At 33.3% G+C, this 12653-nt stretch overlaps 1 protein-coding gene across 4 annotated transcripts in view; it reads left to right on the top strand.

The window, feature by feature from the left end:
* The window catches only part of STAG1 (stromal antigen 1), a 393362-nt gene that overhangs the window by 326774 nt on the left and 53935 nt on the right, over positions 1–12653 (top strand). For all 4 annotated transcript variants that reach the window (XM_038570965.1, XM_038570961.1, XM_038570962.1 and 1 more), the window contains one exon: positions 12542–12622. In XM_038570965.1, coding sequence (XP_038426893.1) covers positions 12542–12622 — 81 coding nt within the window. The remainder of the gene's footprint in view (positions 1–12541; positions 12623–12653) is intronic.

Below are 12653 nucleotides of genomic sequence, written 5' to 3'. Positions count from 1 at the left end.
AGCTATTGCATACCCACTCAAACCAAGCTTTTAAATTCTGTTTGTTGTCTCTTCACATTGTTTGCTGCTAATTTGGTACCATTCTTTACAATATCCCATCCCTTTTGCCCCACATCAAACTCTTTTTTTTTTTTGCATTTTTTGTAAACATCTTTTGTATTTTTTCAGTGGGAATTGGAAGAGATTAAATGCTGGTACTGAATCTGTCATTGTGAACTGACAATCGACACATTTCTTGAAACTGACTGTAATACAGGGGTTAAGTTTAACTTCAGTCACATTATTACTCTTGGATAGATTATGACTTACATAAATAATGCAGTCATATTTTCTTTAGAAGCATGTTGATACTTTCCTACTTTCCTTAGAAGACTAAATATTTATTTCTTTGATTGAGCTTAGAAATTATTTCAGTTATCCACTTCTGACTCTTTTTGGGATGGTGTATCAAAAATTTGCCACCACACACACACACACACACACACACACACACACACACACATCTAGACTACCACCTACCTATTCATAATTAACCAAAAATGTGTTTGAGTGTCAGATCCTGAGGATATAACAGTATATTAAAGCAGTCCTTAATCTCAAGAGACTTATCTTTTTTTCAAATTCTACCTCCTCAGTATTTCTTTTGCCATCATCCTTTTAGCCCTTCTGTCATTTCCTTAACCTCAGCTTATCATTTCCATAGTTTAACCTTCGTATTTTCTCTTGTGAATCATAGGACTAGGTTATCTCCTTTTTCTTAGTTTCAGCCTCTTTCTAATGTAGCTTCTGTTCCAGTAATTTTAAACTATATGTATGTATCTGAAAACCTAACAGAGTTGTTGGGTTTTTTGTTTTTAAATACTGACATACTCTTAAATACCATTGTAAGAATAAATTGTGTTAATCACTTTAGAAGGATATTTGTCAATCTGTCAAAATTAAAAGTAAACATATCCTTAACTGACATTTATAAATTAGGAATTTAGACTACAGATGTATACTTGGGCATGTGTAAAAAGAAGTAGGTACAAAGATGTTCATTGTGACATTATTTATAATTTAAAACTTAAAATAACCAAAGTGTCGATCAGTAGAAAACCTGTTCACTTTGGTAGTATAAGTTTTGATTCTGTGCAATGCTATATAACTATAAATTTTTAAATAAAGTTATTATTATTGATGTTAAATATTCTGTGTAAGAAGGAATTTAATGAAAAGGCAAGGAGCAGAATGATATATAAATTTAAAGAAGTGATAAAATCTCCATCAATGGATATTTTTTAGTTGACAGATTATTCTGGAATGATACATAAGGAACTGTTCAACAGTGACTTTGTCATTGGAAGATGAGATCTCTAGTGGCCAAGAAGCTTAATTTGAATAGAACACCATTATACTGTTGGATACTGTACTGTGTACAACTATTGCTTTTTAAATTTAAAAATCACTTGTTTAATAACTGGAAATTGAGATTTTAAAAACATGTGCCATTTACAATAGCACCAAAAAACATGAAATAGTTAGGTATAAATCTAACAAAATATGTGCAAGATCTGTATGCAAAAAGCTACAGAAAACTAATGAAAGAAATTGAAGATCTTAATCAATGAAGATATATCATATTCATGAATTAGAAGACTCAATATTGTTAAGATGTCAGTTTTCCCCAAACTGATCTTAGATTAACATACTTTCATTTAAAATCTCTGCAGGATTTCTTGTCAGAAACTGACAGCTTAATTCATAAAGTTTATATGGAAGGAAGAGCAAAAGAAATAACCAAAAGAATTTTGAAAAAGAATAACAAAGTTAGAATATTTATAATACCTGATTTCAAGACTGAACTGTAGCTTTAATAGTGTGGTACTAAAGAAAGGATAGACATATACAAAGGAGCAATATCGAGACTCCAGAAAGAAATACACTCATATATATCTGGTCAGTTGATTTTTGACAAAGATGCTGGGGAGTTCTTTGGGAAAAAGAATCTTTTTACAAATGGTTTTGAAATAGTTGAGTATACATATGAAAAAAACCCTCAATTTCACACTTCACACATATACAAAGTAACTCAAAGTAGACCATTTAGATTATAAGCCTAAGTGCAAAACCTGAAAGTATAAAACATCTAAAAGAACACACAAGAGTTAAACATTTTGTGACCTTTAAGTTAAAGATTTCTTAAATACATAAGAAGCATGATCCATCATTGAAAAATTTTGAAAGTACGCATTCAGCAAAATTAAGTACTTCTGCCCTTGAAAGACAGTATTAAGAGAATTGAAAAGATAATCATAAAGACTGGGAAATAATTATAAATCACATATCTGGTAACAGACTTGTACTCAAAAAGATAAAGATCTTTCAAAATTCAGTGGTAAGAAAAGCAACAGATACTTCACTAAAGAAGATAGATGACAAACACATGAAAAACAACTTATCATTAGCCATTAGTGAAATGAATGTGAAAAGCATGATGAGATAATACTACAAATCATTTAGAGAGCAGTGGAACTCATACATTGTTGGTGGAAATGCAAAATGGTACAGTCACTTCAGAAAGCAGTTTGGCAGTTTCTTTGGAAGTTAAATAGACACTTATCTGATCCAGCAGCCCCTTTCCTGAGTATTTATCCAAGAAAAATGAAAACTTTGGTTCACATAAAGACCTATATGAGAGGGGTGCCTAGGTGGCTCCATTAGTTAAGCTTCAAACTCTTGATTTCAGCTCAGGTCATGATCTCAGGATCATGAGATCAAGCCCCAAGTTTGGCTTTGCACTTGGTAAGGAAGCCTGCTTGAGATTCTCTACCTCTTCCTCTGCCCCTCCCCCTGCTCATGCTCTCTATCGCTCATAAATAAATAAATAAATAAGTAAGTAAGTAAGTAAAATCCGCGGTTGAGCATCTGCATTTGGCTCAGGGCATGATCCTGGAGTTCTGGGATCGAGTCCCACATTGGGCTCCCTGCATGAAGCCTGCCTCTCCCTCTGCCCATGTCTCCGCCTCTCTCTCTGTGTCTTTCATGAATAAATAAATAAAATCTTTAAAAAAAACACACACACACAACTGTGTTATCATCCATACAATAGAATAATTCTCAGCAATAGGGATCCCTGGGTGGCGCAGTGGTTTAGCGCCTGCCTTTGGCCCAGGGCGCAATCCTGGAGACCCGGGATCGAATCCCACGTCGGGCTCCCGGTGCATGGAGCCTGCTTCTCCCTCTGCCTATGTCTCTGCCTCTCTCTCTCTCTCTCTGTGACTATCATAAATAAATAAAAATCTTAAAAAAATTTAAATAATTCTCAGCAATAAAATGGAAGGTGCTACAGTTACATGTAACAATATGGATGATCCCCAGTAACATTATATGGAGTCAAACCAGATACACAAAGCTACATGCTGTACAATTTTATTATACATTCTGGAAAAAGCAAAACTATATGTCAGAAAACAGGTATCCAGAATGGGGCAAGGGCCTCACTACAGAAGAGCAAAGGAGAATTGGAGGGATGGTGGAAATATTCTATTTCTTAATTGTTTTGTTGGTTACCTGGCTACACATTTGTCAAACTGCAGAACGTGTGTTGAAAACAGATTTTTCTTTATATATAAATTATACTTCGATTTTTTTTTTCAAATGCAAAAGGGTACAAATAAGAGTAGGTATGTCTCATACTTATTAAAGGATATTTCAAAGCCTGACCAATGTATATTTTGAGGTTTAGAAAACTCCAGACCAAACCACAAGAACAAAAGACGTTTATCACATGGTAGAAATTTCAGAACTAAAGAACCACCGATTGATATCATCTTTATTATTTTTCAGCTCTCTAGCAAAGTTGGATATAATGATTTAAAATTAATTGTTTAAAAAGGTTGTTGAATTATTCCTGTTGACTAAATCTTCAGGATTGGAACATGAAAATTTGTATTTTTTTTTTAATCTTCCTAGATCCTTCAGAGGCATGGATAGGGTGAAGTACATCTGTTTCCTCAAAGGACAATATCAGTGTTACACCATTTTTTGAAAAGCCCAAAAAATAGAAAAATTAAACAGTGTATTGTCCAGTGATATGTATATATAATAAAACTTTTTTTTAAAGAGCCAGGACATTATATATATGAAATTTAGTAGAAGTTTTATCAGTCCTAAGGAATAGGGGAAGAGATCATAGGTAGATACAAAGTTATTGGTATCACACTAGTTCTTAAATTTGGTTGTCTGTTCAAAAGTTAATTTTATTATTACACTTCATACATCTATTTTGAAGTACCAAATATTACTTTAAAACATCTTAAAGAACAGATAGAAGCACTTCTCTTTGCTGTTACAAGTGGGTATTTTTGAAACACTTGATCATGTCAACTCTTCTGTTCAAATATGAACATGATATTATCTGCACATTATCTAGCACTCTTAGGATAACATCCATATTTTTTTTTGTCATAGTGAGGTGACCTTGTTATTGTCCAAACAAGTGTTCTTCTGAAAGTGAAAGGAGTTACTCTTAATTATTCCAAGACTTATGCATAAAGCTGGATGTATAGTCACTCTCCTACAAGGAAGGCCCTCTGTGGTTTGGTTTCTGCGGATCTAGCCTCAGTATGCACTTAACTGAACTAGCCTTTTGAGTTTATTGGTGAAGCTTTTTTTGAAATTTCTATTCCTTCAACCTACATTTTCCCTTTGTTGCCAGATTAAATCTTACATCTTTCTTAATTTTTAAAATACACTTTTGCTTCCCTAGAAAGTTTTCCCTAACCATTATCACTCCTTTCTAGCTAACACAGAGTCCTTCTTGCCCCTCAGCACCTGTATGTATTCTTAGTCAAACCAGTTATTAAATTGTTATAGTTGATACTTATGTTCCTATTAGATTCATCTCTGAGATCCAGGGAATATATTTGTTTTAAGCTCCTATTCTAACAAAAGGATACTGAGTAAACATCTACTTGAAAAATGGAGTTCATGTAGTGAACATTTGGTAACAATGTTATTTTTTCATGTTACTATTTTAAATTGTACAGTTCTATCTCTGATTATTATATCTCTCTATAAAATTACCTTTATGTTTTCCCATCTTTTTGTTGTTACATGTTTTTGTTGTAGTAAAACTCATAATATGAGATCTACTCTCTTAACAAATTTTTAAGTGTATAATACAGAATTGTTAACTATAAGCACAGTGTTGTACAGTAGATCTCTAGGTCATATTAATTTATAAGCTTTTTTCTATATTAATGTTCTTAGCCTGATGTCATTTGTTACAGTAATTTATCAATGGAACTTTTTAAATTTTATATATCTTGCTGCTTGGAATATAAATATTCTTTATATAATCAGAATTCTTAGTTGTTTTCTGTTGTTTTTTTTTTCTTTGATGTCTTGCTTAGAAAGCCTTTCCATACATTTCCAAGTCATTTAAATACTCACCATATGTTTCACTTTGTGTATGTCTTTAAGTGACTATTCTTTGCTTGGAATTATGGATGTCCCCTACTTTCACCCTTTCATAAAGACCATAATTCTCTCAACACTAAGTATTAGGTTATTGTTTCTTAATGAGTAAGGAATGGTTGAGATGCTATATATTCGGTGTTTGGACAGCTGTTTGTATTATTGTAGCATTTCAAGGTCATTAGCAAAAATTATTCATTGAGTCTTTTAGGCAGATCACTGAGATAGAAAGTGGCAAGCTCTTTCTTGATGTTACAGCCTCCATAGTTTGGGGGAGAAAAGGCTAGTACACATGAACTGTTTAAAAGTAGGCCTGAAGTGGTATGATGTGAACTCCCTGTCCAGTGTGCTTTCCACTATATACAAAGCCCCCTTTTGGAGATCAGTATGAAGAGATATCACTAAAAAGACCTAATATTTCACACTGGACTTACTATTGACAAACTGCATTTTTCTTCATATTCTTGTTTTAAAAAATGCTTGGAATTTCTGTGAAAACCTAACAGCAAAATTCTGGTGTACAAAACTGCCAGGGGTTAATGTGCATTAGCCTGCTATGTAACGCATTCCTTGGGAAGTCTTTTAATTTTTTAGTTACAGAAATTAACTATATGAATTTTTTTACCTCCGTATTTTATCCTTCTAATGGATTTTTTATTTAATTTATAATATACGGGATCCCTGGGTGGCGCAGCGGTTTGGCGCCTGCCTTTGGCCCAGGGCGTGATCCTGGAGACCCGAGATCGAATCCCATATCAGGCTCCCGATGCATGGAGCCTGCTTCTCCCTCTGCCTGTGTCTCTGCCTCTCTCTCTCTCTCTCTCTCTATCATAAGTAAATAAATTTAAAAAATTTAAAAATAAATAAATAAATAAATAAATAAAATATTTAAAAAAAAAAAAAAAAAGGGATCCCTGGGTGGCGCAGCGGTTTGGCGCCTGCCTTTGGCCCAGGGCGCGATCCTGGAGACCCGGGATCGATTCCCACGTCGGGCTCCCAGTGCATGGAGCCTGCTTCTCCCTCTGCCTGTGTCTCTGCCTCTCTCTCTCTCTCTGTGACTATCATAAATAAATAAAAAAAAAAATTAAAAAAAATATTTAAAAAAAATAATAATAATTTATAATATACTATGCTTTCTGATAATACAACACATTGGATGATCCTTCATTCCCAAAGCATATGTAGAATTTAGGAATCTTTCCTCTTATTAAAGAGGTTACCTTATCCTTATGATTTACCTTAAGGTTTGTGCTTTTCTTAGCATTTTCTCAAAAAAATATTACTACAATCTCTACTCTTTGCCATATTACTATTTTTTTAATTATTACACAGTAAAATTGACTTATTTTCCTTTTTAAAGATTTTTTAAAATTTATTTATGATATACATAGAGAGAGGCAGAGACACAGGCAGAGGAATAAGCAGGCTCCATGCCGGGAGCCCGACACGGGACTCGATCCCGGGACTCCCGGATCGCGCCCTGGGCCAAAGGCAGGTGCCAAACTGCTGAGCCACCCAGGGATCCCCGACTTATTTTCCTTTTATGTAAAGTTACAAATTTTAACGTGTGTCTAGATTTATGTAATCACCACCACAATCAGGATATGGAACAGTTTTCATCATTCCTTTTTAAAATATCCCCTTTCGGGACACCTGGGTGGCTCAGCAGTTGAGCATCCACCTTTGGCTCAGGGCATGATCCCAGAGTCCCAGGATTGAGTCCTACATCAGGCTCCCTGCATGGAACCTGCTGCTTCTCCCTCTGCCTGTGTCTCTGCCCCTCTCTCTGTCTCTAATGAATAAATAAATAAAATCTTTAAGAAAAAAAAAAAATCCCCTTTCACCATCCACCTTTAAAATATACTCCTTTTTATTAAGAAAAAAAATTTTATTTTATAAAGAAAAAAATTTCCTCATATTATCCCTTTTTTCTGCATATTGTCCCTATATTATTAGATGCTTGCCCTACCTACATCTCCTGGAAACCACTGCTCTACTTTTTATTGCTATGATTTTATCTTTTTGAGATTTCCAAATAAATGGAATCATAAAGTATGTAAAACCCTTTAGAGCATGAAGTCTTTGAGTGAGCATAATGTCTTCACTGACCATAATGCCTTTAAGATTAATCCAAATTGTTTGAATCAATAGTTTGTTTGTTTTTAAATTAATAGTTGGTTCAACTTTCCTCCATTGTGTAGATACACCTGTTTGTTTTATCCATTCGCCTATTGACAGGCATTTGGATTGTTCCCATCTTTTGGCTCTCACTACTAAAGCTGCTCTAAACATATGTGTACAACTTTTTGTTTCAACAGAAGTTTTCATTTCTCTAAAGTAAATACCCACAACTGCAATTGCAGGTATTAGGGTATAAGTGTATATTTAACTTAATTGCCGAACCATTTTCCAGAGTGTATCATTCTTCATTCCTGCTACCAGTATGAGAATCCCAGTTGTTCCATATCCACATACTTGATATTATTAGTAGTTTTTATTTTAGCTAACTTAGTAGGTATGCAGTTGTATCTCATTGTGCTTTTAATGTACATTTCCTTGATACAAATGGTGTTAAACATCCTTTCTTGTGCTCATTTGCCAGCCTTACATTCTTCTTGGTAATAATTAATATTACTTCATTAATCTGCATCTAAAGGCTTTTTTTAAAAAGGATATTGTCACTCATATTAACCTACTCTAAGCATGATAGGTCAATATTGGATGTGAGAAGCAGAATAGTATTAAGTTTAGTTCTTCTCTTTTGTCATATACTTAACCACTAAAAAATTGATCCTCCATTCCCTTAACATCTCTTGCAAACAGAAAAGTGAAAGATTCCCAATTTATCCCACAGCTATTCTATAGATTTTTAGTATTTTAAACATATCCTATATATGTAGATGTAATGTATCTATACATGTATATATTACATTTGCATAGTCATATTTCCTTATTCTATAGTCTTATTTTCCTTAAAAAGTCAATTTTTCTAAACATAAGCATTCTAGGAGCTTATCATTTGGTCTTTATTTACATGTAATACTACAGTTCATCTTCAAGATGTGTGATATCATTAGCTAGAGGTTGAATGATTCTCATTAATTCAATCTGTTAATCAAAAATAGAGCTATGGTTCCTGTAAATAGGTAAAAGTAATTACTAAGGGAAAGACTAAAATTTTTTATGTTAAGATAATGCTAACTGCTATAATTAGATTAATCTCAATACCTTAGTGGCTTAACACAATAGAAATTTATTTCTCACCCCCATGACTATAAAGTGCAGTTAAGAGGAGTGGAGTGTCACTGCACCACCCAATCATTCAAGAAACCAAGGCTTCCTGGGTTATTGATATCCTGCAGGCAGGTAGGAGAGTAGAAGATAGAAAAGGCATTCCTGCTTCCTAACTACTTTGCCCAGAAATGTTCAGTACACATTACCGTTGTCCTCCCAGGAATAGTGATAGCTCATGGAAACAGGAGGACAGAGGAGTAGGGTCAGAAGAAATTCTTTGTCATCAGCCCAGTACTTGTTATGTTATTTGAAGGTCCTCTCTGGTTTCAGAGTGTTAATCAAGGAAAGGCAGAAGAACTGTGGTCCTCATCGGTTAAAACAATCTCTTTTACCTTTTTCAGTTTTTTTATTGTTTGTCCTTGTTTTATCTGTACTACAGAAAGATGAAGTTGCTGATAAATGACTTCTGGACAAGTTGGGATAACATCACTTATTATACAGGATAAAATATCAGTATGACTGATATAAAGCCCAGAAGGAAGTGTTCTAAATATTCTTTTGAAATGTGGTCAGCTGTATTGTTATATAATTATACCAATGAGAAGGCAGAATTCTTCCTAGTCAATGAAAGTAAACTTTTTATTTTAAAATAATGTGGTGGATCCCTTAAAGTGAATTTATGATGAATGTCAATATATGACAGATTAAAATGGGGATGCTCTATTTGAAATATGTATTGGAGTGACCAAGTGTCTCCTCCCATCATAACCATGGCCTCCAAGAAACTTCTGCAAAACTTTGGAACAGTTTGAATAACTTCCTAGTATATAGGCCAATAGAAATGTATTAGGAAAGGACATTATATTTGTGATGATTAGGAGAAATGGTAACTAAAATTAAACAATTCTTCAACATTACTTTTTTTATATCCTAATTTTCCATTGATAATGTTAATTTGTATATTACTTTTCTAGTAATCTAACAGTTCAGGTTGTTTCAAAGTAGAGAGAAATTTTAATACTCTCTTTTCCTTCCACACAAATCACTTTACCTCATATCTACTAAATTAGAGGTTATCAAAAAATGTCTCAGGATTAGTACATGTACTATATTGAGCATCTTCTAAGTATAGTAAGGTGATTTCTTCAGCATTAAAATTTATAACTTGACAATGTTTCAGTAGTCTTGTTTCTGGCATTCTGACATGAGTCAGTAATTTAATTATTATGTTTGTAAAACCCTGACATCATCTCACTGGTGTTGCATCAAAAGCAGCACTACTCATCCCTCTAATGATTTATTTTTAGTGCTGAGGAGGAGCATTGGAGATATCTTTTGTTTATGTGATCTAAAACCTAAAATTTTTTAAGTAAAACTAGCTAGAATTCTAACTACTTCTTTCTGCATTTACTGATTTTTCTTTTGATTTATTATCTATATATATTTATTTTTATCTACATATTTATTTTTTATATATTTTTCATTTTCTACATATATTCTTATGGTTTTTAGTTTATCAAGTGGGGAAGATAATGGAGATACTATAATAATGTAATATGTTATTATTCTTTATTGCAATAAAGATAAACCATGTATTCAAACAAAAATGTAATAAAGGGCCTATCCAAAATGAAATTCTCCTTTAGTTAAAATTCTTAATCAGTTTTGTTTTCCTGAATTCTGTTGTCTCTGAAAAATCGGGACAAATTTTCACAAAATGAGAATTCATTGCCAATAAAAAATGAAAACATGCCCATCTCCATTAGTAAGAGATAGAGAGAAGTTAGTATAGGTTAATACTACATTAAAATAGTATTCTTGGGGGTCCCTGGGTGGATCAGATGGTTAAGTGTCTGCCTTCGGCTCAGGTTATGATATCAGGGTCCTGGGATCAAGCCCCACATCTGGGCTCCCAGATCACTGGGAAGTCTGCTTCTCCCTCTGCCTCTCCAGCTGCTCATTCTCTTTCTCTCTCTCAAATGAATAAATAAAATCTTAAATAAAATAATACTGTTGGTACTATCTACCAAAAAATTAAACATACATATACTACATATTATCCAGCAATCCTTTTCCTAGAGCAGTGGTCCTTAAAGTATAGTTTGAAGAGCCCTGGTGATTTCCAGGGCACATCTATGAGGTCAGACTGTTTTGTTTTTTAATAATTTTTTTTAAGATTTTATTTATTTATTCATGAGAGACAGAGGCAGAGACACAGGCAGAGGGTGAAGCAGGCTGCATGCAAAGAGCCCGACATAGGACTCGATCCCAGATCCTGGGATCATGCCCTGAGCCAAAGGTGGACACTCAACCACTGAGCCACCCAGGTGTCCCAGACTGTTTTCATAATAAGAGGAAGATGTTATTTGCTTTCTTCATTTGTTCTCTCACAAATGTACATTGGAATATTGGTGTCATGTCAAAGAATAGCCACATTTACCTGCAAAGACCACTAAAAATATACCTTCTTTTTCCAACTGACTAGTGACACTGGATTTCTTCATATACTTCAATCGAAACAGCATATTTTACTAAAATGCAGAAACACATTGAAACTGTTTTCTATTAAACCAGACATTTAGAGATTTGTAAAAATGTAAAACAGTGTAATTCTTCCTACTAAATATTTTTCATTTTAGAAGTTTAGTTCTTCTTCAGAAGTACATTTTTTTGTTAAAATTACTTTAATTTTAAAATGAACAAATATTTGTAACATTTATTATTTTTAATTTCTTACATGATAAATCTCTTAAATAACCCTTATAAAAAAAAGCAATTTAGTTTTTTTTTAGAGTAATCTTTTAGAATTTTTTTAAAGATTTTATTTATTCATGAAAGACAGAGAGGCAGAGAAATAGACAGAAGGAGAAGCAGGCTCCCTGCAGGAAGCCTCATTCAGGACTCGATCCCAGGACCCTGGGATCACACCCTGAGCCGAAGGTTCAGGCTCAACCACTGAGCCACCCTTTAGTAATTTTTAAGAGTGTAAAGAGGTCCTGAGAACTAAAAACTTCAAGAACCTCTGAGCTAGACAGGTGCATGCATGAACAGCAGGAGCCATGTGTAAGAAAGTTCATAGCAGCATTCTTCATAATGGCCTAAAATCAGAAGCATTGTAAAAGCTCAATGATAGAATGAATAAATAGGATATTCTAAATATGATACAAGACCAAAAAATAATGAACCACGGCTACATGCAACAATATATATAAATCTTAACTATAAATGTTAAAATGAAAAAAGTCAGATTCAAAGTAATTCATAGTGCATGATTTCATTTATATAATGTTCACAAATAGGTGTTAATAAACTCAGTATTTAGAAACGTAGACTTAGGTAGTTAAAATGTACTGACTGCCTGATTAGTCAAAATGGCTATTACCTTTAAAGAGACAAGAAGACATTATATTGGGAGAAGGTGCTAGCAATGTTCTATTTCTTGACTTGGGTAGTGTTCATGAAGGTATTTTTCTTTTATGCACATTTCTGTATAAATGTTCTATTCATAGTAGAAATATTTTAAAACAAAATAACCATTTATTATAAAATCTGGATAAAAATTTCTTCAATATCCCTTTTAAAAATCTGAGCAAATACAACAGATTTTTGTTTAAAGCATAGTGTTATTTGGGTCCATATTTATTGACATACATTATATTTTTATTCTCTAGACTGATATGTTGGTTTGTCTTTTTTTACCTAAATATTATTTTACACATTTTAACTTTCTACAAAAATTTGGACTTGAAAACTTATTATAAGAAAAAACTATGATAAACATTGTTCTCTTAATACTGTACAAACATAAATTATGTCTCATTTGTTTGAATTTTTTTATTTGATACAGATAGTCGTACAGGCACTGCAGTGTTCCCATTACTCGATTCTTTGGCAGTTGGTGAAAATTACTGATGGTTCTCCTTCCAAAGTAAGTAAGAGTTTCTGAAGGCAGAAGGGTT

The sequence above is a fragment of the Canis lupus genome, chromosome 23 (assembly GCF_011100685.1).
Source record: "Canis lupus familiaris isolate Mischka breed German Shepherd chromosome 23, alternate assembly UU_Cfam_GSD_1.0, whole genome shotgun sequence".
Classification (NCBI taxonomy): Eukaryota; Metazoa; Chordata; class Mammalia; order Carnivora; family Canidae; genus Canis; species Canis lupus.
Note: the sequence above shows the minus strand (reverse complement) of the source record. Positions and strands in the feature narration are given on the sequence as shown.